Source organism: Podarcis muralis, chromosome Z, assembly GCF_964188315.1.
Source record: "Podarcis muralis chromosome Z, rPodMur119.hap1.1, whole genome shotgun sequence".
Taxonomy (NCBI): domain Eukaryota; kingdom Metazoa; phylum Chordata; class Lepidosauria; order Squamata; family Lacertidae; genus Podarcis; species Podarcis muralis.
The window spans coordinates 13,926,906-13,951,873 of record NC_135673.1 but is presented as its reverse complement, the minus strand read 5'-3'; the positions used below and the strand labels follow the sequence as shown (position 1 = coordinate 13,951,873).

Below are 24,968 nucleotides of genomic sequence, written 5' to 3'. Positions count from 1 at the left end.
AAGATTTAACCTGAAGCAAATGTAACAAGAGGTATGACCGTATCGACCATTCCCTCAAGGGCTACATGACAGCAAGCCAAACAAACTTCCTGAGGAAGGGCACACCTACAGAAAAGGCCCTGTGCCATGACTCACCCAACCATTTCTAGGCATGGAGAGGGAACTCATTTGGTCCACATCTTGAAGTGAACTGATCTAATGCACTGGTCCTGGATTTATATCCAGATTGGAGCGACAGACTGGAACAGAGCTGTCTATCAAATTATGCACTTCTCTGAATCTTTGACAAATCAGAAACAACTGCATCTTCTCTTCATAGACACCTTCAGGTGGTTTGGAACAATCACCTGAAGATGTATCCAAATGCACAGAAAGCAGACAGACGATTCCCCAAACTATGTATCAGAAGCTCATCCTCTATTGCAGCGGTTCTCAACCTGTGGGTCCCCAGATGTTGTTGGATTACAACTCCCATCATCCCTGAGCTCTGGCCTTGATAGCTAGGGATGATGGGAGTTGTAGTCAGCAACATCTGGGGACCCACAGGTTGAGAAAGGCTGCTTTATAGGATTAAGTGAACAGGACTTACTTCCGTAGCTCAGCTCAAACTGAGAAATGGCCTCTCCCTTCTCTCCCATCTGCTGGGTTCCAGACTTGGGCTCCCTCTCTGGATTCTTTCCCAGCCCTTCGGTGCTGTTCTTCGGTGCATGGGAGCCGTAAACAGAATGGCTGCTCTCAGGACTGCTAGGATCAAGCCCCCCACTGTCGTCGGGAGATCTAGAGGAGAAAGTGAAAGAGCACCAGCTTCAGGGAAGATCGTTTCATGCAAGGATGGGAAAACCTCTTGCCTGGGGACCTGAATGTGACCCTCCAGGCCTCTCTTTCTGGCTCTTGGAACTTGCCAAGCCACACCCCCTCATGCCAGGCCTCACTGGTCCTGCTTCACAGCCTAAGTATTTTTTTTAGCCTGGCTGGATTGTGTCCTTGTCTGGATGTTGGATAGATAAGAAAAGTGTGCACACAAGTATGTGCAGAAAACAGAAAGGTAAAAGCTTTTTTCTTGGTTGCTCTGTTTGTGCCTCAGGCTCCACCCATCACTGGCATGTGGCCCTTGGAAGATTACTTTTGGGCTGCAAAAGATGACTGGCAGTGACTCTTTGGTTTGAGACAGGGGGCATTCCCAGTCCTACCTGGAGATTATGCCAGAGACTGAACCTGGGATCATCTACATGCAAAGCAGGTGCTCTACCACTGAGCCATGGCTTTTGCCCACAATGCGACAAGCAAAGCAGTTGAATTAAGTGCAGTGCAGCAATCCGGGCGCATCCTTACCTGCAAGGTCGCCTTATGCTACATAAGCCCACTACTGCCACCATTGTAGGTACCATGTAATACACATTCTCCATTCGTAAGAAATAAATATTCTACTGTGGCAGCACCTACACACTGGGACTCCCTGCTTATAGATAGCAAGCAGGCGCCTTCACTGTACTCTTTTGGGCACCTGCTAAAAACATTTTTATTTAGACAATCCTACCCGGCTGTTTAGAAAGCTGGAGTGAGCTTTAATCTGTTTTGAGCCTATTGTTACTTTCTTTTAACATTTTGAAAGTCTCAAACTATTATTAATTCTCTTATTGATAATTTTATAGTTTTGTCTTTTTCGCAAACCACTTTGACTGTGTTTTTTCTACAACTGGGTGGTGTACTGTAAACTTATACAATAGCAGCTTTTTGCAGGTGGGGGAATAATAATTGCACAGGTAGGGGGAAACCCACCGTTCCCACTCTCCATTTATTTATTCCCCCACCCAGTGTGTTTTCCTCACTTCTCAAACTTTGGAAAGGCAGTGCAAGAGTTCTGGTGGCATCCCTCATGCCTCCTTCCCAAAGCCCGGCCAGTCGCTTCCCAGGGTGTCTAAGGTCACAGGAGCTCCCAGAGCCCTCATGCGACTTTCCCAATCCCTGGTAAGCAGTCCTGCCTTGTGGGTGGGGAAGGGGCAGTTCTGGGGGTGCGATTTTGGGTTTGCAAGAACTGAACCGTCACGTAAGTGGAAGACCCACCGCATCAATTTTACAAAACGAATAAAGCAAAATCTTTGTTTATTAAGCAGAAGATCTGATTGCACAACTACAGCCATTACTTTGGGAGTTGGGAGGACATTAAAGCTGTGAGGCTTACCTTTTTGTTTTTATCTGTGCCCCATTCATCTGCTGGCTTTCGTAGCAGGAGGCTGCTCCATTCCCACCAGCTCTCACAGCTTTCTCCCCAAACCCAGTCGAATCGGCTTTCCGGCTCTGCCGATCCACTAAGGGTCTCTGGCTGGAGAAGCTTCTCTTGGCCAGCTCTCTCTTCTCCCCCATGCCGCTGCTGGAGAGATTGCCGTCCAGTTGGGCCTCGCCCTCTGAGATGGCACTGCCACCGCGCCTCTCCCGCCTCTCGCTGAAGTCGCTGCTCTCAGAGGCCGTCTCCCACTCCTCATTGGCATGGTCAGAGGAGTTCTGGTAGGGCAGCTCGGGAGACCTCCTGGTAGTGGCACCACCCCGATCCATCATGGTCAGCTTGGCTCTCCCTGGCCACTGGCAAGCTAGGAGGTTGGTTCCGCTGTCTTCCGGGCTCCACTGCCCCATGGACTCGCGCTCCTGCCTCAAGCGCCTGAACCGGGGAGGCTTGTCCTGACGAGGTGGGCGCCGGCGGCGGAAAGGACGATTCTCAGCATTCTCGGGATCACCCCCGTAATCCTCCTGGAAGTAGTGCCTCTTGTCTAATGGATCCTCCTCATTGGCCCGCCGGGTGAAGGAGTCTGGGTGCTTATATGAGTCTTGGCCATAGTCCCTCTCAGACAGGCGCCTGGCCCCAAAGGTGTCCAGAGGTGTGCCTTGGCCGTACTCCTGCCACGTGTTCCCCCCGTTCCGGCCCTGCCACTGGGAAGGCTCCTTGGAAGCAAAGCCTCTTCGCCCATACCCGGAATTGCTAAGTCTCGGGGGTAGCGAGCGCCCAAAAGCTCGTGGGGCCCTCGCTCTGGCATCCAGGGTACCTTGGTCATCCGAATAGATCTTGTTGGACCGCCAGGAGTCGCGGAAGTCTCCCTTCTTGAGGTCGCTCTCCTCCCTTTCCGCAAGGGAACCCTCATTGCTGTTTTCAGAGCCCCGCTGGCGGCGGCGCTTGGGCAGCTCCTCATACTCTGAACCTTCGCTGTGGGTCTCGCTGGCAATCCTGCGCCTGAGCTTCCCTCGTGGGAACTCTTCTGGCTGGTTGAATTCCCTCAGGGGCCGCCCTCTGCTACTTCGCTGAGCACTGCAGACACCAGTGCTATTGCTGCTGTAGGCACCCCGGCTACTGATGTTGCCACTGCCACAGCCCACAGCATTGCCACGGCCTCGGAAGGTGAACTCCCGGAAGCCACGACCACGTCCCTGTCCCCTTCCGCCAAAGGCTTGTTCCTCATCAATAAATATCCAGTTGTTTCTTTTGGTGGGGGGCAAGTCACTGGACTCCCTCGACTGAGGCTTGGCCTCCCAGACTTTCCCGTTTTTCTCCTCCTCCTCCTCCTCTTCCTCCTCTTCCTGCTCTTCCCCCTTCTCCTCTTTCTCCTCCTCGCATGGTTTCTCGGCTTCTTGGACCACTGTCCGAGAGGGGTACTTCTCGTCCAGCAAGTGGAAGCGGGCAGAATGGAGCAAGGCAGCAGAATCATGGTCATCCTCCTCCTCCTCCTCCTCCTGCGCCTTGTGAACCGGGGCCTTCTCCTTTGGTGGGGGAGGGGCGGCCTCTTCCCCATCTGCTTTCACCTTTTCCAGCTCTTTCTCCTTCTCTTCAACTTTGAGAGCCTTCAGGACTGGCTTCTTAATCGGGCCAGATCTTCGAGCCCTCCCCGTCTGCTCCTGGTGCTGCTGTTGTTGCTGCTGCTGTTGCTGCTGTTGTTGCTGCTGGCTGGCATTTCGGCTCTCAGAAGCCCACCCTGGCTTGGCAGTTGCCTGCTTGCTGACAGGCCCGTCTTTCTTCCATGCCTCAGCGCCAAAGGACTGCTCATCTCGGCAGGCCTCTTCATTTGCAGAAGCCGCCCCGTCCGAGGATTTCTGATAGTGGCTGGTATCCCAGCCGTTGTACTCTGGCTTCTTATCACTGTGGGCCAAGCCAGCTTCCAAGGAGGAGCTCCTCAGGTTGGTGTGGTGAGGGTCGGCAGTGCTAACGGAAGGGGCACACTCTTGATGTGGGAAGAGACGGTCTTGGCTCAGCCTTTGGGAGGAGCCGACGCAGCTGTCAAAATTGGCCTGGGGCTTCTTGTCGAAGATGTTTAAGTAATCTTCTCTGGACTCCTCAAACAGGTCACGTGCAGGGTTGATGCTGGTGCTCTGCGATGAGTAGGAGCTGTTGTTTCTGAAAAAGGAAAACATCGCCCACAAAAAAAATAAATAAATAAATCAGTCAACAACTTGCAATGGCTTTGAAAGACAACTAGACAGGTTCATGGAGGATATGGCTATCAGTGGCTACTAGCCACCTCCCCTGCTGGAGAGGATACACTATTTCCCCTGGAATCACTAGTGGGCTCAGGTCCTGCTTGTGGGCTTCCCATGAGAGCACCTGGTTGGCAGCTGTGAGAAGGATGTTGGACCAGGTGGGCCTTTCATCTGATGCAGCAGGGCTTTCCTTAGGTTCTTAGCCTTCCAATATTCATATTCCTCCTCCATCTCTCTCTCAGAGGCTCAGACAAGCTCATAAAAAAGAAGGCAATCAATAGCTACCAGCCATGAGGGCTATGTTCTGCCTCAGAGTATTAGTTGGAGCATCTGGTTAGCCGCTGTAAGAACAGGATGCTGAACTAGGTTGGCTTTTGCTAGAGTTCTGTTTCAGCAAAAGCAAAGTGCTGCGGACTTGCATCCGCAGTTGGTCCAGATTTAATATTGGAAAGCTCCCAAGGCCATCACCTGCCACTCTCACTCACTGCAATGAACACTTATGATTTCAGGGGGTTGGGCCAGATGACCCTTGGAGTCCCCCTTCCAACTCTACTATTCTATCATTAATATGCTGTAATTTTTGCTTTTCTTCTTGCCCTCTAGGCACTGGGCACTTCGCAAAAGTGGAGCTCCCAGTTACTGGCAGAGCACATAGCGCAAGGGAGGGCTGCGGCATAGGCAGGTGGTGGAGGACTCAAATCCAGAGGCAATTTAGCGAAACAGCTTATTTTTTTAATTAAAGAAATGTTTATTATTGGGGAAATCCAGATCATTCAGAATTCAAAAATATAAATGTCCCTACAGACTCCTCATAATTTCTCAGTGCTGGATAAAAATGTTTCCCTTTCCTCAGGCAGTTTGAAAAGTCTGGAATATCATTGCTTTGGGAAGGTTGCGGCCCGATCCAAGCAAGGTGGTTTACAACAGGAGCACTGCCACCGTGCCAATGATTTACAAACAATCCCAAGTTCAGTCCCCAGCATGCTAATCAGTGCAGACAGTACTGAGTTAGGTGGACCAATAGATCTGACTCGGGATAAGGGAGTATCCTAGGTTTTAGGGGAAGGGCTGTAACTCAGTGGCGGAACTTTACATGCAAAAGGTCCCAGGTTCAATGGCATCTCCACGCAGGGCTAGGAGAGATCATCGTCTGCAACCCAGAAGAACAGCTGCATTGTCAATTCAAACAATACCAAGCCAGGGGCCTGAGTGTCCTCATGATGAGAGCACCTGGGCAGGTTTCCCCCTCACCTGGCGTGCAGTCCTTCGATGGCCATGCCTTCGGTCTGTTTCGGGCGGGAAATGGGGCAGCCTTTGCTCTGAGAGGGAGTGTAGCTCTCCTGACCCCACACTGGTGGAGGGGTCTCCCCAGACACAGCCTTCCTCTCCTGCTGCATGGAGGACTGGCTGTTCTGCTCCTTCGACAGGCAGCTGCTATTGGTCAGGGAATCCTGCTGGACTGCCGGCTTCATGGCCCCTGTTTTGGGACAGAAGGAGAGATAAGGAGAGGAGGCAATGGGAAGCTTGGGAGCCGAAACTGGGTTCTGAGGTAGAGGCACCCAGGAGGCCCCAGGATCAATCCCCAGCTTCTGTGTGTAGGACAGATGCACATTCACGACCCCCCCCCCCCAAATGTCTGAGCGTGACTGTTGGTCAGTGAGCTACGTGCATGAATGATCTGACTCAGTCTAAGATAGCATCCTGTGCTCATCTCACCCCTGATGTAATCCCCAGTCCCAAGGTGCCCTCTAACTCTTTCCCTGGGGAAGGCATGAAGGCTAGCAACCTTTGAATAATTAACTGCAATTTGGAAAACAAATGAACAAACCAAACCAAAAACTATTAGAGCAGTGACAGCCACTAGTTTGGATGGCTTTAAAAGAATATTAGACAAATATTTGAAAGATAAAGCTATTGATGGCTACTAGCCATGATGGCTACCTGCTACATCCAGGGTCAGAAGCAGTGTGCCCCTGAATACTGGGAAGTGCTGGGAATTACAGGTTGCACTCCCATTCCCGCTTGTGGGCTTCCTTTTGGGGCCTCTGGTTGGCCACTGTGAGAACAGGATGCCGGACTAGATGAGTCTTTGGGATAATCTCTGGAAATGTTTTTGTTTCCATATACTTTGTGGAACATACGTTAAGAGTTCTAGAAACTTCCTGAGTTCTGTTCTATTGGACCCTGTGTTTTACAAAACATTAAACATTTCTCAACGACCCTCACCTCTAAGGCTTTAGTGGGGAACTGGATTTAGCTGGAAGGATTAAACCTTATCTCTCTCTCCCCCCCCCCCCCCAATATCCTGCAGGGTCCGGTTTGACAAGTGGGTGGGGCTGCCTACCTGTCAATCACCTGACCCTTACAATGACATCAGTGCACCAGCCTTTGCTCGCATGGATTATCAGCTCATCACCATGGCTTACAAAGAGATATAGAAAATGGGGTTGACAGAGAACAGGAGGAAAATGAAAGCAGGCAATCAGCTCTAAACCATGGTTTGCCTGTATGAAAGCTAAACCATGGTTGCATTCTAACTCCTGGTTAGCACGAACTATGATTTGATGCAATTTAACTAAGCACTGGTGTTTTCTTCCTTTTAAGAAAACATTACCTGAAGGATGAAGGGCTGAGGGGTAGAAATCCACCGGGGGGTGCCCCTGGACCATGCGAGGGTCCATGTAGGAAGGCATCATCATCCAACGGGGGTCGAAGCCCAGCATCTGTGGATGTGGTGGATAGAAGGTCCGCTGAGGGTGGGAGGAGGGAGGATAGACCTGGGACTGCGGCCAGCTCTGCATTTTGTACAGCTGGTCCTTAAGAGGGAGGAAAAGAAACACTAAATGGGCATGGAGTGCAGGTGCTTGCATAACCCCTGAATAGAAACCACGTTGTTGGACTCCCTATTCCCATAATTCTACGCCTCTGGGTCATATCAGGTTCAACCCCCAATGACCTCTCCAGTTGGCGGAAATTCTCCTTGCCTGAAATCCTGGAGAGGCACTGCCAGTCAGTATTGACAATACTGACCTAGATGGACCAATGGTCTGGCTCTATGAGGACTGAACTCTTACTCTATTTTTAGGCGATGGCCAGGGCTTTGCATGAAGGAGGTGCCAGAGTAGTTTAATAATCCACCCATACTCCCAAGCACTTTAAACATTCACGGCTTCCTTCAAGGAACTGTAGTTTGTTGTTAGAACTTATTCCAGAGCTACAGTTCCCAGAGTAGCCCCTCTTCCCATGGAACTCTGGGAGTGGTAGTTCTGTGAGGAGGAACAGGGGTGCTCCTAACAACTCTCAGCACCATTAAATTACAGTTCCCGGGATTCTCTGGGTGAAGCCATGACCCTTAAGGGTTGTGAGAGTAGTTAAGATAACCCTACTCCCCTCAGAGGCATACGATTTCCAGAGTGGTCAAGCCCTCTATCCCAGGCCCTTCTGGGAGAGGAACAGGGAGGTGGTCTCCTAACAAATGTCAGCACCCCTTCTTTGGGGGAGGCCGTGACTGGTGAAGAGGCAGCCCTAAAGCTTAAAATATACAGTGCGGCTGTGGCCAACATAACATGAAAGAGAGTTCTCCCCCGTGGCGCATAGACACACCCCTCCGAGATGAACGGCGTGTTTGGCGCAGTGGAGGTTCTTACATGCTGTTGCTGCTGCCGTTGGAACCGTGGGGGAAGCAGTTTCGGGTACTTGCTGAATTCCTGTGCGGGGGACACGGCTTCTCGGAGCTCCTCCTCACTGCTGCTCCGGTGTGCTGCCGACGTGGCCAGAGTTTCCTCCTCCAGGTAAGCAGGAGGGGAAGAAGTTTCCTGGGTATGAAACTCTGGGTTTGCTGAGGAGAGAGAGACAAAGGTCTTCTTAATAAAGATGCTCTAGGTGAAGCACCTCTCGGTTGGCCCAGATGCCCTCCCCTCGCCCCCAAAAGCAGGGCATCTGTTTTGCACGCAGAGGGCTCTTGGTTCCATTCCCGGCATCTCTAGGTAGGGCTGGGGAACATTCTCTTTCTCAAACCCTGGAGAGCTGTTGCCAACCAGTGTAGGTAATATTAAGCCAGAGGCACCAATGGTCTGCTTCAGTGTATGATAGCTCCTTTGGCCTCCCATGAATCCAGCCAGTGCAGCCCTACCTCTCCGGGCGGCATGGCTGTTCTCCGGCGGGCTGGCCACCTCCAAGGTGGCGGGCCTGGGCTCTTCGTTCTCCACGTGCTTGTGGCCGTCTCCAGCTTTCTGTGCCAGCTTGCACTTCTGATCCAGCTCTTTCAGCTTGGCAGCACAAGCGGCCAGGCGCTCCTCCCGCGCTCGCCGCTCCTCCTCCTCCCGCCGCCTCCGGGCCCGCTCGACGGCCTCGGACATCTCAGAGTGGACAAACTTCTGCCGCAGGGGGAGCTTCTCCTCCTTGTCCTCAGAAGGCTGCTGCCGGAGGCCCCCCAGTGAAGGTTTCTAGCACAGGAGGCGGGGGGGGGGGGTGAAGAGTAAGAAGGTCCTTACAGTGGTGAACCACAGTTCAAAGGCACTCGCACCAAGGAGAGGGAAAATATGTACCAACATCTCCACGCCAAGCAGGAGAAATCTGCAAAGCTGGGAAATGTGCTCCCTTCTCTTATGTTTATTTCTTCAGGTATCTATACACCACGTTTTTGTACCTTCCTACATACATAAAAATGAAAGGCTGCGTCCCACAACCCCCACTGGAGAATCTGCAGTGCCTGAATTTGCATGAAGTCAGGGTGAGGTAGGGGAGCAAAAGAAAAGGCAAGCTGCATAGCATGGCAGTGAGGGAGGGAATGCGGAAATGCCAAAGGGGCTGTGGAACAGAAGGCAGGTGGCTTCATAAGGAGGCGGAAGATGAAAAGGGTGCTCAGTAGTTGCAAAGTGTGGGAGGAGGAAGACGTAGGTCACCATGAAGGTGGTTTGTGTGCGGGGAGAGTTGCAAAAAAGGGAGTGGGAGGAGGCATGGATGTGGGGTGAAGGTGAAAACAGGGGTGCGAAGTAGGATTGCAAAGCAGAAGAGAGAAGTGGCTTCAAAAATAGGGCTGGGAAGGTGAAAAGTGGATTCAGTAGTTACATGGAGCAGGAATGGGAAATCTAGGGGGTTAATGTGGAGGGAGTGGCAAGGGGGTTGCTGAGCAGAGCAAGCAGGGGCCCAGCCCCTAGTGTAACAGACAAGCATAATACTGTGGAATAGAGAATAAAGAAGTAATAGCAACCCGTGTATGCATGTGATAGTATGTTCATACATGTGCACATCTGAATGTGCAGTGAAATGAGCAATAGATAAATAAGTAGGTTGTGTAACTTATTTATATATACTGAATATTCTTTTTTCTGTTCATATTTAATCATTTTTGCATTTCTACTTTCTATATTGAATTTGTGTAGCAAAAATGGGTGGAAAAGAACAAGGGGAAAAAATTAAAAGAACAAAAACATAACATTGCAATAGTGTCAATAAAAATGTTCGGTCAAAAATGAATGAATCAATGCAGGAATGTATTCTGGTTGCTTTTAATATGGGGAAACACTCAAGAAGCCTGGAAATGCACACCTCACAGCAGCACAGTACAGGAAAAGGTTTTTAACGTTATATGCAAAAGCCCTTTCCCATCTCCTTCATAGCTGCCACTAACATGGCACACTAACATAGCAGTTAATAATTGCAAGCCACCTTGCTGAGCAAGCCCACCATACCTGATAGTCTGAAAGGGGAGCCCAGCCATTCACTTTCCCTGAGGGAGGCAAGTTATCTGGTCCTTTACGGATTGGCCGAGACAGGCCAGCCAAGTCGCCCCAGTTCTTTGCCTCTTCTGTGGGGTGCCTGGCCTCTGTGCTGTCTGCTGAGCTCATGGAGAGCTGCCGCTGCCTTCTGGGGTCCCAGGTGTTCCTGCCAATTAAGACACATTGGATGTTAGAACAGCACCAACTGGACTTCAAGCGTGCACGCGCTCTCTCTCTCTCTCTCTCTCTCTCTCTCTCACACACACACACACACACACACATTATATCTATCTATCTATGCCACAGACATACACACCCCATCAAGCCATACAGAGGCTCATCAGGACCTAAAGAGAAGTGGAAAATCTTCTCCAAACCTGCCACTGAAGAGAAAGGCAAAGTACAATGGGGCAGAGCATCTGCTTTGATTGCAGAAGGTGTTAGGTTCAACCCCCAGTTTCTTTAGGAAGGACTAGGGGGGTCCCTTGTCTAAAAACCCTGGAGAGCTGCTGCCAGTGAGCATAGACAATATGAAGCTAGATGGACCCTTTTTCTGACCTTCCTGTTTTTAGCCAAGAAAGGCTGTAGCTCAGTAGCAGGGCGTGTGCTTTGCCTGCAAGAGGCCCCAGGTTCAATCCCTGGCTTCTCCAAATAAGGCTGAGAGAGGCTCCAGCCTCAAACCCTAGCGTTGCTGCCTGTCAGTGCAGATAATATGGAGCTGGACTGAGAATTTCTCTGAACAGGTATATGTTCCTATGTTCCTATCAACTGCAGTTGTTGAGGACAGGAGTGGAGGCCTTCTGCATCGGGGTGGGGGTACCTCAAACCCTTGGGACTCTCCCAATGCCACACACTCCTGTTCCCCATCCAATCAAATCCCTCAACTGCTCTGCCTTTGACTGCTTCTGCCTGGATAGAACGTCCTGCAACTGTGATAATGTAGCTTGCTTGCCTGGTTGGAAAGATTGTGGGGGGGGGGGAGTGCATATGTGTACAGACACCTCTGCAAGGCAACCTAGCATAGAAAGGTGAGAGTCACGTCCATTGCTCTGTCCACTTTTTCATATGGTCACATGCACCCCTGGCATGCAGCCCCCAGAGAACTGCACATAAGGAAAGGCTGCAGCGCTTGGGACTTTAGTCAAAGAAGAGATGACATGATTGAAGTTCATTAACTTTTGCACGGCCTGAAGAAAGTGGGAGGAGAAAAACTTTTCTTCCTCTCTCGTAACAATGGAACTCGGAGGCACCCAACGAAGCTGAATGTTGGAAGAATCAGGACAGATAAAATAAAGACCTTCGCAGAGCACACAGTTGAACTATAGAACTTGCTCCTGCAGGAGGCAGTGTTGGCCACCAATTAGGATGGCTTTAAAACAGGACTGGACAAATTCATGGATGAGAAGGCTATCAACAGCTGTGATGGCTCTGCTCTGTCTCCATGGTCAGAGGCCCTAATGCTTTTGAAAATCAGTTGGGAAACCACAGAAGGGGAGAGGGCTCTTGTGCTCAGGTCCTGCTTGCAGTTTTCCTCACAGGCATCTGGTTAGCAACCGTGAGAAAAGGATGTCAGACTAGATAAGACAAATGAAAGCATGGTCCTCCAGCTGAAAAAAATTCCCTCCTCCTGCTCTGTGTGCAAAGCAGGCCTCACTACCTTCTGCCTCTCACCCCCACATTCATGGGCACAGCAACCTCCCTCTGTGTTGCTTGAAGGAGACCCGCCAAGCTGCGGATTCCCTGTCCCACCACTGCTCTTACCATTTTGGCCTCCCGTCCTTATGAGTCTCCTCCTCCTCTTCATCTTCACTGAACTTCAGTTTCTCAGAGTAATCCACTTCATCATGGATCCCTGCAACAGCAACAAAAGAGATGGAGGGTGGTTAGCTCACTTCTCTGAAGTTATCTGCACATCCTACGTCTGGCTGGGCCTGTCAATCAAAACCAACAGGACACAAAAGGCCAAAGATCTCAGAAACCAGCTCTGCAGTAACTCAGAGGAGCAGGGCTTTTAGTGTGGTGCCCATGTTCTGTGGAATAGCATTCCTCTCAATATACAACAGGCGCCCACCATCTCCACTTCACAGAAAGAGCTGAAGGCATTTTTGTATCGACATTTTTCCCCAGCTGGATAAAAGGGTCTTTACTACAAATGTTCGCTGATTAGAGGTTTTAGTCTTGTTTCAAATGTATTTTTCATTTCTATATTTTTAACTTCTTTAATTACCTTATGCGTAAATTGCCTTGAGCTGGCAATTTATAAGGCGGTTAATGGTAGTAACAAAAAATATCAGCATGGCCCCTGGATTCCCTCCTGCTGCACATAGCGTGCACTGCTTAGGGACTGTTAAAATATTAAGCTGTTTAGAAATGCTTTTAAATAAACAAACAAAAATAGTGAACGACCCTACCGGTTTGGCACTAGAGAAAGACGTCACCACCTTCCATCAATGCAATGCTTTGGGGTTTTTTTATTTTTGTTTTACTATAATCATGAGTGGGCAGAGGGAGAAGGGACCCATGTGAGCCACCAAGGGAAGAGGGTGGGGGATGGGACCCAGAAATTGAACACTACAGCCTGGCCACAGAGCCCAAACTCACATAAGCGGGCCTTTTACCTGCCCATCCATCGTCTGCATCATTATCAAGTTCATCCAGCCCCTTCAGGTTCTCTGCGTTGATGATAGTGGGCCGGGGAACCCGCTCCCCTTGTGGCCGGGCAGGGCGCAAGACCCCAAGCCGGTTTTCTTTCCTGTGGAGGGCAAGGCAGAAAGACATTGTGTGCACAGCTGACAAAGGGACAGGGTAAGCCGCCTAAAGTAAGTGGCGAGGGCTGGTGCAGAAAACAAGGTGGCCACGCTGTGCTTGCGCAACTCAGCAGTCAGCTGCACCTGCTACTTCCTGGACAGGTCTCAAGGCCAAACAAGCCGAGACACGAGCAATTCACCAGTGGTCTCTCCCAGTCATAGGAACACTCCAGCCTATGGCATTTCAGAGACGTAAATAGCACCCACCCCTGTGCTATTAGCCTTGGAAGGTATCATTGCCTTCATCATCAATCATCATTATAAGCCCCCTTCATCACATGGGATCGCAGAGTGATGTACAAATGAAACAAAATACACAAATGGGATGTGTGCAACAGGGTTAAACCCCCTTCCCGTTGCCATGGCTGTCATTCAATACCTCCACCCCCCCCCACCTCCCCAGCGCTGTTTTTAACCAGAGAGAAGTACGTAGTGTCTCTTTTCTTGGCCAACCTGGAATACTCCAACACCTATCAGTCCTGGCCAGAATGACTATCTTGAACTACAACACCCCTCAGCCCTGACTAGCCCAGTCATTTTTGGACTAATACTCCCATCAGTCTTGACCAACACAGCTATCTTGGACTATAACTCTCACCAGTCGCGACCAGCACTACAAAGGCTCAGCTGCTGTGACAGATGAGCCAGTTGTTCTGATAATGCTCCTTGCCTTTAAAGAACTTAAGAAAAGCCTTGCTGGATCAGGGCCATGGCCCATCCAGTCCAGCATCCTCTTCTCACAGTGGCCAGCCATATTCCTGCAGGAAACAGGCAAGAAGGACTCAAGCAAAAGAAAACTCTCCCTTCCTGTGGTCTCCAGCACTACTGGTCTTGGAAACAGAACACAGCCATCGTAGCTGGTAGCAACTGACATGAACCTGTCTAACTAGCAACAGCCTTACCCATCTTGGTCATTGGTCTGATATTGTCTGAAAGGGACACGGGGCTCCAGGCGAAACTGTGGGAGGGGGAAGGAGCCGCGGTCCACCGGCCCAGGAGTCTCGGATGGTTGGTTTGAGCACATCTGGAAAGAAATGAACGAGAGTTCACAACTCAAAAGTTCAAAACACAAGTGTCAAAAGAGACAGCAAGAAGGAGAGGACTCACGAAAGCTGGTAGCATGTCATGGTAAGTTGGGGGTTGGTAGGCATTGGCCATGAACTGCGAAGCCCCCTTGCGGATCGGCTGAGTTGAGCGGAGAGAGGGCTCCTTAAGGTCACTGGCGTTTGCTGAGGAGGGGGCTCCGTCTCCTGCGCTGGAGGTCTTGCAGCCCAGCTCAGCCAGGGAGGCGGTCAAAGATGCAGCAGGGGTTATGTTTCTGCCGCCGCCCTCCCTCCAACTCGTGACATCTGTGTGGAGGGGAAACCACAGTTCTAAGATGACCATTTTTACTATTATTATTATTATTATTAAATTTTGTATACTGCCCAATGCCCTATACCCACAGGTCTCAGGGCAGTTCACAGGATAAAATCACAATATAAAAACACAAAATATATAATCAAAATAAAAAGAAAGAGAACCTGATAACCCCCCTCCCTAACACATTTTAAAAGGGCATTGGATGTGAATGTTAAAGATGAATGTTTTTGTCTGGCTACAGTTGTTGTTGCTGCTGCTGCTACTAGGAAATATAAAGAACAGTTTGTTTGTTTGTTTGTTTGTTTGTTTGTTTTGAAATTGAAATGGCTGCATTGTTACTACTTATCAACTCCCATGCTCTTAACTCAATCCACAGGTACCATTTGAAACATTAAGGAAATGTTTGCCAGCCTGGTGCCCTCTAGACATTTTAGACTGCAACTGCCAAGACCCAGTCAACATGGCCAAGAGTCAGGGTTGATGCGGACATATAGTCTAAAACATCTGGAGGGAATCAAGTTTGGGAAAGGCTGCTTTATACTGGAAAACAGCAGCCATGGACCCTTATATCAGATATGGGGAGCCAATGGAACTCCAGATATTATTGGACTATAATTCTCATCATCCCTGGCTACTGAGGGCTGATGGGAACTGGAGTCCAACAGTATCAGGAGGGCTCCACCTTTGCCTTATATGAATGTATATGAAAGCCTTGAATCTTGCAGGGAGTACGGTGGAGATATGACATATTGAATTCAGAATGTTGGCTGCTTTATTAATGGGAAATGTCAACTCTTGGGAGTTCCACATTGTGAAAATGGCAAATAAACTAGATCTCTGCTTCAGAACTAGCAAAATACACCACTGTCTGAACACACAGCTGAGTTTTTCAAAGGTTCCTATCAAGGGAAGCTGGTCAGCAGGGCAAGGTGGGGCAGAGCCCTACCAGAAGCATTTTTTCTGTACCATAATCCATAGCATTAGTCCAACAGTCCTGGGTCTCCCCTCCTCCCCACCCCAGCCCCAACCCTATTCATAAACTTCCTATAATTCAGAGACTCCCTGGAGTATTTGCTGTGCATTTACTCTGCTGGCCAATCACAGCTGTACACAATACAGTAAATCACAAACATCACTATGGCCAACAGGTTCCACCTTTCACCCTTGTCTCCAAGTGGAGAAGGGGGAACTGGAGATGCCAAGTGTTCACAGTACCCTTGTAAGAGACAAGGACAGGGAGAAAACACCAAAACAAACCGGCTGTCCTCTAGGCCACCCACCAGGCCCATGTTCCTAGTGTTGTCTTTTCCATCTTACATTTCCCTATCTTGTGTCCCTGGACTCAACAAAACATTTCCACCTCTCTGCAAAATCAACAATCTGAAACCTTCCTTCTCTTGTTTGAACAAGTTTGATTAACTTATCCATTTCTGTCTGATTCCATATATCTTATCAACAAATTCCTTTCCTTTTTGGAGCTTGCTGACACTTCTGTTTCTGGGTCCACGCTGGGTTGGCAGCTACCAACAAGATGTATTTTGTGATTTCAGGTTTGTAACCATTTCATCCCCGATTACATTAAAACAGAATCAATACTGGGCTGAGTCTCAAGAGTGGTTCCTATTTAATTAGAGTTACAGCCTATACTATCTGCCTCCAATGATTAGTTATGAATGGGCATTCCCACCATGTATGGAGAAAAATGTGCATTTCCAGCATTTAAATCAATTTATTGTGAATATTCCATTCAATCTTGCAAGTGCTAAGTACCACCTTCAGGAGCAATTTAGGCCCTATCCGCGCTATACATTTAAAGGAGAATGATAGCACTTTAAACAGATGTGGCTTCCCCCAAAGCATCTTGGGAAGTGTGGATTGTTAGACTGTTAAGACTGCTGTGCATTGTTAGGAGACCCCTATTCCCACACAAAGCTAAAAATACCAGAGAGGATTAGTAATCAATCCCTCTTCCCAGGGAACTCTAAGAACTGCAGTTTTGTTATGAAAGGGCCTCCTAACAGCTCTTAAAACTTAACAAACTACAGCTCCCAGAATCCTTGGGGGGGGGGAGGAACCATGGGCATTTAAAGTGGTAGGATACTGCTTAATAAATAGTGCAGATGGGGCATTATATTGTGCCACTGAGGTGTTTGAACATCTGTGTGCACATCCGAGGCCAGGAAATGAGTCTGCTACAGTGAGAGAAGGACTCTGGCTCCTACTGTTTACGTACTCTGGGGGCGGAGGCTTGGTCCGGGCCCATACGACGGATCTAAGACGCCCTTTTCTTTGCCAGCCTTGTCCTGCTTGCCAGCTGCTTTCAGCGTTGGAAACTCCTCGGGAGAGAAGGATAACTGTCGGCTTGAGGCCCTTGAACCTGGTGAGGGGGGAGAAAAGAGGGACAAGGTGATCAGGCAGAGAGGCTGGGGCTCTATGCTCCAAAAGCTATTCCTCCTTCTTAGGTGGAGAGACAAAACCAGAAGAACAAAATATGCAACTTCTGTTTCATGTGCTTTCAAGGCACATGTGACCACTGACAAGCATACCTTTTTCGGCCCCAGAAGGGGATGGGCTTATGTGCACCCCACCAACATGTGCAATGACCCAGAACACAACCTCTGCACAAACGGGGGGTTGCCTATACTTACCACCTTCTGGTCCGGCTGGCTTTCCATTCAGCTGTGCCCATGACTTTGGTCCACCTGGCACTGAATTTGTACTCTGTGGAAGAAGACAAAAAGAGAATGAAGAAGAGTCCAGCTGGATCAGGACCTGACAGCTTTGGGACTTAATATGAATGGGCAGACTGGCAACCCATGTCCAAGAGAGTTGAGCAGACAAGGAAAGCAGCACTTTTCAATCAAAGATGGAATGTGCATGGGGCATGAAAAACCAATATGATTCTCTCACCTCCTGACTGATTGACTGCGTCAGCTTCTGTAAACTGGAGACAGATTTCTGCAAATCCTGCTGCGGCAGCAACTCCTGCGGCTGTGCAGCCGTGGCACTGGAACTGGAGGAAGGCAAGAACAGGGGAGAGTTAAAACACTGCACATGCTATGTGGGCCAAGCCCCAAAATCAAGACCAGCTCGAAAGACATCTGCCATTAAGCCACAAATGCAACCTAAGCCCTCTCTACACTGCAACCAAGCCCTGAACAACTTGGTCCAGGATACCCACAAAGACCGCCTGAACCCTTATATCCCAGATCAATCACCAAGATAGCTTGCAAGAGCATCTCTGGCCATTCCCTGCGTTGGTGAGGCTCATTTGATGACCATGAGAAATTGAGCTTTTAGTGTCATTGCCCCAGTCCTGTAGAAAAGGCTGCCAACTGAGATTCAGCTGGCACCGGCTGTGCCAACTTTTAAGTGCCTGCTGAAAACATTTGTATTCTGTCAGGCCTATACAGGCAATTAAGAGTATACCCGTCACAATAGTCTATTGAAGTATGTTTTTCTTAAAAAGATTTTTGGTTTTTACTTTTTTAATTGGTTTTACTGTACTGTTTTATATTGCTGTAAATCGCTGTGATGTATTTTTTATGATGCGGCAGTATATAAATATTTTCTACAAATAAAATAAATTTGTGCGCTGCAGCCTATTATTTGATTATTGATGTAAACCTCCAAAACGTATTTTGTATAGCTAAGTTTTTACCTCTATCTTCAGTACATCTTATTTTATTTTATTGCTATGGCTAGTGGCTGGTGCAAATAAACATTCTTCTGATCCGAACTGCGCTGCAGCAGTTTAGCAAGAATGATGACTCCCGCCTTTTCCACAGCTTGGAAGTTTCAGCAGAGAGTTGGAACTGACCTGGCAGTTCTGTGGTGGTCCTCCATTCCCAGCTCAAAGTCTGGGAGCTGCTTGGACACCTGCACCACGCAGCAGCCTGAGCATCTCAGCAAGCTCCCACCACCCTTCCCCATCCCCAGAAGATGGAGCCACTGTCCAGTGTGAAAGGAAAAAGTCTAGGCCAATCTTGGGCTTGCATACCTCACACCCATCCTCTTCTAGTGCAGCCGCAAAAAAAAGGGGTTTGGAAAAATATTGCTTGTTTTTTATTAACAGCAGCTGACCACAAGCAATGGACTCAGCATTAGCTGTGGTTTGCTTGAAACAAAGCCAATGGAGCCAATATTGCATGGGTTCCTTGTGTTAGGGATAGATGGTTAATCTGCTCCGTTCCAAAAATCCTCTGGTAAGGAAGTCAAAACTTTTAAAAGTGGTATTGTTGTGCTTTAAATGTATGGTGTGAATAACATTGGATACAACTCAATGCTGGTTATACTCAGAGCAGACCCATTAATGGACGCAACTTAGCGCTATTTATTTCAGCAGGTGTACTTTAACGTCCGTTACCTATGCTCTGGTGACCTCTAAGGTTAGATTACGGCAACAAGTTATATGTAGGGTTGCCTCTAAAGACGGTTCAGAAACTTCAGCTGGTGCAGAATTCAGCAGCCAGGCTGTTCACTGGGGCAAGATGGTTTGAGCATATAACACCAATCCTGGCCCTCTGAGCCAATCTAAAGTGCTGGTTTTGAGCTATAAAGCATTAAAAAGCTCAAGACCACAATACCTCAAGGACCACTTCTCCCCATATGAACCAACCTGGATCCTGTGATCAGGTGCCCCCTCCATGAGAGGTCTGGAGAGTGGCAACACAAGAACAGGTCTTTTTTGCAGTGGCTGTCCATTTGTGGGATGCTCTCCCTATAGAGTCTACGTTACATATCTTTAGGCGCCAGACAAAATTTCCTCTTCTCCCAAGCCTTTAGCTGATTACACAATCATGGACTTTTAAACCGGTGTGTGTGTGTGTGTGTGTGTGTGTGTGTGTGTGTTGCTTTGTTATTACTTTATGTTTGTGTTTTTATACTGTAAACCACCTTGTGATTCTCAAATGAAGGGTGGTCTAGAAATAAAATAAATAAAATAAAAATACTCGGAGAACTCAAGCTGAATGCAGAAGGCACTGCCTCCTCCAAGCAAAGGACCAGGGGTTGAGGGTGGTGCTCCTCCTCCTCCTACCTCTTTTGGTCTGGCGGGTCCTGCTTGTTTGCCCATCCTGTGCCGTCCTTGGGTACGATGATGATATTAGGGTCGTTTCCTTTGTTCTCAGACTTCAAACTTGGCAAATTGGCAGGAGGTGGCATGCGCCGGGCAGCAGCAACTTTCCCAAGACTCTGTAAGCCATGTCTAGGAATAACTGGAGAGGGAGAGCGCTTTTAATTTTTATTATTACCACTATCATTACCAAATAAAACTATCAGCCCTTCACACTAAGGTCCCAGCATAGGTTGCAACAATTAAAACGCAACATTAAAAAGGTAAAGGGACCCCTGACCGTTAAGTCCAGTCGCAAACGACTATGGGGTTGCGGCACTCATCTCGCTTTACTGGCCGAGGGAGCCGACGTTTGTCTGCAGACAGTTTTTCCGGGTCATGTGCCCAGCATGACTAAGCCGCTTCTGGCAAAACCAGAGCAGTGCACGGAAATGCCGTTTACCTTCCTACCTATTTATCTTCTTGCACTTTGACGTGCTTTTGAACTGCTAGGTTGGCAGGAGCAGGGACCGAGCAACGTGAGCTCACCCCGTCATGGGGATTCGAACTGCCAACCTTCTGATCGGCAAGCGCTAGGCTCTGTGGTTTAGACCACGGCGCCCGCCTCCCTTTAAAACATTAAAAACAGCTTAAAGACAACTTGCAATCACAGAAACAAGGTGCAGCCTAAAAATATACACCCATCATAAGATGAGACTTCAGCATTAAAAGGAAACTATATGGTGAAGGTGCCGCTGTGGGGAGGGAGTTCCATAGCCTAGGGGCAGCCTCAGAGACGGTCCTCTCCCACGCCACCCCCAGCCCTGAACTTCTGAGGGAGGCAGAAGTACCAAGAGGGCTCTCTCTGCCAATCTTAGCACCTAATAAGGTGGGTAGGGAAGGACACAGTCTTTTGGGTATTGGAGTCCTAAACTATTTGGGACTCAGATAAATGAGCAGGGAGTTGTTCAAAAGAGAAAAGTGGGGGGAGATTGGGTGTTAATAAAGAAAAACCACAAGAATTAGCACACTTTCCAACCAAATGCAATACATATGTACAGCATCCATAAAGATTTTAACAAAACAAAAAGAAACTGCACATATAAATTTGAAGCTTATATTTCCAATAACACACTGGGTAGATTAATTAAAAAGAACAAAAATGAAGACAGTACCAGGACAGAGGTTGGGGATCGATGGTATCTAACACTGAGTAAACTGGCAAAAATGTATAAATCTAAATCAAATACGTGTTGGAAATGTAAAGAGAAAGAAGGTTCTTTCTATCATATGTGGTGGTCTTGTAGTAAGGTTAAAGCTTACTGGGACATGATATATAATGAAATGAAAAGGATGTTTAAAATAAGCTTTGTAAAAAAACACACCCAGAAGCTTTTCCTTTGGGAATTATAGGGACAGAACTATCTAAACTGTATAGAAACTTATCATGTATGCTACTCAGTGGTGGAGCTTCATGCTCCAGCACTGGGGGTGGAGAGCAGGCGGAGGCAGGGCTGGCGCGCCGCCTGTACGGGCGTGGCACGCATCTTGGGGGTGTGGCGTGCCGCCTATAGGGGCGTGGCACCCTGCCGGGATCATGCCGTTGGGGGCGGTGCGCTTCCCCCGCAAGCATCTTTCTCCGCAGGTGACGTTACTATAGCAGCAAGAATGTTACTTGCCCCAAAATGGGGAAAAGTCAACCCAGCAAAGGAGGAATGGATACAAAAATTTATGGAATATGCAGAAATGGCAAAACTTACTGGAAAATAAGAATCAAGATAACAAACTTTTTATAAAAGAATGGAAATGGTTTATTGACTTTTTACACATAACTTGTAAACAGATAAAAACATTGGCAGGATTATTGTAATAACCTGCAGTTTCATAAGAGTATATATTTAAAGAAAATGAGCAAGAATAAATGAGCAAATTAAGTTAATTTGGATATGCAGAAGATATTAAAAAATAAATTTAAGGAACCACAAAAAGAGGAGGAAGGAAGTCAAGTTTTGAAATGGCAAAATGATTGTAAAATTAGTGAAATGTATAAAATTAGTGAAATGTATAAACTTGAAAGGTATAATTTTTTATTTTTAAAGACAGGTTAAATGTAAAGGGACCCCTGACCATTAGGTCCAGTCGTGGCCGACTCTGGGGTTGCGGCGCTCATCTCGCTTTATTGGTCAAGGGAACCGGCGTACAGCTTCCGGGTCATGTGGCCAGCATAACTAAGCCGCTTGTGGCGAACCAGAGCAGCACACAGAAACACTGTTTACCTTCCCGCCGGAGCGGTACCTATTTATCTACTTGCACTTTGATGTGCTTTTGAACTGCTAGGTTGGCAGGAGCAGGGACCAATCAACGGGAGCTCACCCTGTTGCAGGGATTCGAACCAACCTTCTGATCGGCAAGCCCAAGAGGCTCAGTGGTTTAACCCACAACGCCACCCACGTCCCTTAAAGACAGGTTGGGGAGGTATTAAAAAAAGGCACATAAAATATAATACTCGAGAATCAACTTAAGTTATCCCTTATTTTTGAAGGGGTGGGAGGAATGATGACTCCTGCAAACTCACCCACTAGTGCAGTTATTTGACTGAATCAGCCAGATCCATTTAAATGCAGCTGGGGTGACTGGTCATGTTTCATATTATAAACGTACTCAATAAAATCATATCAAATAGAAAGGAAATTATTCTTGCTTTGACCTCTAGAGATGCTCAGTTTAGACACTGATCTTTCTAAAAGAGCAGTCTCCCAGACCTTGGAGGGATTAAACTGTTTCAAGTCATCCTTCACTTGCTTTCATAGCTACGAGCACTGGCCTTGGATGCACAAACAGAAGCACAAATGCCCTTCCACAAAGCCCTATCACCCAGGTCACTGTTATCTGCACTGATCGGTTGACGTCCTCTAGGATTTGAGACAGTGAGTTCTTCTGCAGTCCCTGTGTTCGGATGCCAGAGAATGAATCGAAGACCTTTGGCATGCAAAGCTAATGCTTTGCCGCTGAGCCTTGAACCTTCCTCCTACCAGGCTAGTAACTTATGTGAGCTTATTTGCAAGGCAACTGCTATACCAGCTGCACTGGCTCCCGGTGGAGTACAGGATCAGGTTTAAGGTGCTGGTTTTAACCTTTAAAGCCCTATACGGCCTAGGACCCTCGTACCTACGGGACCGCCTCTCCTGGTATGCCCCACCTTGGAGGGATTAAACTGTTTCAAGTCATCCTTCACTTGCTTTCATAGCTACGAGCACTGGCCTTGGATGCACAAACAGAAGCACAAATGCCCTTCCACAAAGCCCTATCACCCAGGTCACTGTTATCTGCACTGATCGGTTGACGTCCTCCAGGATTTGAGACAGTGAGTTCTTCTGCAGTCCCTGTGTTCGGATGCCAAAGGATGAATCGAAGACCTTTGGCATGCAAAGCTGATGCTCTGCCGCTGAGCCTTGAACCTTCCTCCTACCAGGCTAGTAACTGGTAGGGCACAGCCTGACTCCCTCCCTCGGCAATCTTCGCGGAGCTCTGGCCCAATGGTTGCCAGTGTCTTGAATTAATTAATTTTATTATGGATGATTTAAGAGTGTTGTTTATGCTGTACTTTTGCACTGTTTTATTGTTGTTAGCCGCCCTGAGCCCGGCTTCGGCTGGGGAGGGCGGGATATAAATAAAAAAAATTATTATTATTATTATTATTATTGCACAGAAGACTGTCCATGAATCCAAAGCCTCTAGCCCATAGTTCCCTCTCCGCTTCCCTCCAAGTTCACTCCCCCCTCCTTGCTTACCTGTGGTCCTGATAGCTTCTACTGACTTTCCTTTATACTTATCAAACAGGCTGAGAGTGGAGTACTTGCTTTTCCCATCCTTTCCCTTGGTAAGTTGCCCCAAACGATCGGACATTGCGATGAAATGTCATCTAGTAAAGAAATTTCTCTGCGCCGCTCCCGATCTGCCTGAGGTGCAGGGGAGGAGAAAAGCAGTACAGTAAAAAACAACAACCACGTTTTTACATAAAGGACAATATCAATCTGCATTCTAAGCATCTTATTGACCTACTTTTGTTATTATTGTTATTATTTATTAAATGTGTTAATAGTTTTTTGGCCATAGCACCTCAAAGCAATTTACAATATTTTAAGAAAAATACCTATATTCATATATTACTATTATTCTTTATATTTAATTTGTACAGCACCCTTCATTCAAAGATCGCAGGGAAGTTCACAACATGAAAATACATAATACAGTAAAACAAAAAAAACAAACCAATATTCCCCTCTCACAAACAGATTTAAAAGGCCATAGAATGTTAATCACCCAGAGGCTCAGTTATAAAGAAACGTTTTTGCCTTGTACCTAAGGATGTGCAATGAAGGCACAAAGTGAGCCTCCCTGGGGAGAGCATTCCACAAGCATGCCTGTTCTCATTCTGTCACCTTCCAGGCTTCTCGTGGAGGGGACACATAAAGAAGGGCATCAGGCGATGGGTGCAGGGTCTGGGTCGGTTCATGTGGGGGGAGGTGGTCCTTGAGGTATTGTGGTCCTGAGCCGTTTAAGGCTTTATAGGTCAAAACCAGCACTTTGAATTGAGCATGGAAACTAATTGGCAGCCAGTGCAGCTGTGCCAGAATTGGTGTAATCCTGTGCTCAAACCGCCTGACCCCAGTGAGCAACCTGACCGCTCAAGATTCCAAACCTTCAGAGGCAGCCCTACTCATTACACATTGCAGTAATCCATGGGTAGGCAAACTAAGGCCCAGGGGCCGGATCTGGCCCAATCACCTTCTAAATCCGGCCCGCGGACAGTCCAGGACTCAGAGTGTTTTTACATGAGTAGAATGTGTCCTTTTATTTAAAATGCATCTCTGGGTTATTTGTGGGGCATAGGAAGTCGTTCATTCCCCTCCCCCCAAAAAATACAGTCCGGCCCCCCACAAGGTCTGAGGGACAGTGGACCGGTCCCCTGCTGAAAATGTTTGCTGAGCCCTGCAGTAATCTAACCTAGAGGCTACCAGAGCAGACAACAGAAGCTAGGCTATCCCTGTCAAGATAGGGGCTCAGCTGGACCACTAGCTGAAGCTGATGGAAGGCACTCCACACCACTGAGGCCACCTAAGCCTCAATCAAAAGCAAAAGATCCAGAAGTACCCCCTAGGTACATACCCCCCGCCCCCACTCCTTCAGAGGGGGTGCAACCCCATCAGGAGCAGGCAACCTCCCATCCATCCATTCTAAGCAACCCCCACTAACGGAGCCTCAGTCTTATCTGGACTGAGCTTCAGTTTTTTGGCTCTCATCCAGTCCATTACCAAGGCAAAATAACGGTCCAGCACATCCACTGCCACAGCTGCAGATGTAAAAGAGAAATACAGCTGTGTGTCTTCAGCAAACTGCTGACAACATACTCCAAAACTCTGATGACCCTGCACAGCAGTTTCATGAAGTTGTTTAAAATACATAGGGGATAAAATTGAACCCTGAGGAGCCCCACATTGAAGGCTCCACAGGAAAAGCACATGCGCGCACACACACACCACCCTCTGGAAATGACCAAAACTA

General features: G+C 48.1%; 1 protein-coding gene across 20 annotated transcripts in view; it reads right to left on the bottom strand.

The window, feature by feature from the left end:
• PRRC2B (proline rich coiled-coil 2B) overlaps positions 1 to 24,968 on the bottom strand; it is a 65,484-nt gene that overhangs the window by 25,784 nt on the left and 14,732 nt on the right. For all 20 annotated transcript variants that reach the window (XM_077922704.1, XM_028715678.2, XM_077922710.1 and 17 more), the window contains exons 2-17: positions 23,195 to 23,362; positions 19,389 to 19,566; positions 17,261 to 17,363; positions 16,999 to 17,071; positions 16,584 to 16,727; positions 14,096 to 14,337; positions 13,891 to 14,012; positions 12,800 to 12,933; positions 11,943 to 12,033; positions 10,155 to 10,347; positions 8,594 to 8,906; positions 8,109 to 8,299; positions 7,076 to 7,277; positions 5,713 to 5,938; positions 2,183 to 4,378; positions 590 to 777 (exon numbers count right to left, since the gene is read on the bottom strand). In XM_077922704.1, coding sequence (XP_077778830.1) covers positions 590 to 777; positions 2,183 to 4,378; positions 5,713 to 5,938; positions 7,076 to 7,277; positions 8,109 to 8,299; positions 8,594 to 8,906; positions 10,155 to 10,347; positions 11,943 to 12,033; positions 12,800 to 12,933; positions 13,891 to 14,012; positions 14,096 to 14,337; positions 16,584 to 16,727; positions 16,999 to 17,071; positions 17,261 to 17,363; positions 19,389 to 19,566; positions 23,195 to 23,309 — 4,711 coding nt within the window. In that variant the 5' untranslated portion in view covers positions 23,310 to 23,362. The remainder of the gene's footprint in view (positions 1 to 589; positions 778 to 2,182; positions 4,379 to 5,712; positions 5,939 to 7,075; positions 7,278 to 8,108; positions 8,300 to 8,593; positions 8,907 to 10,154; positions 10,348 to 11,942; positions 12,034 to 12,799; positions 12,934 to 13,890; positions 14,013 to 14,095; positions 14,338 to 16,583; positions 16,728 to 16,998; positions 17,072 to 17,260; positions 17,364 to 19,388; positions 19,567 to 23,194; positions 23,363 to 24,968) is intronic.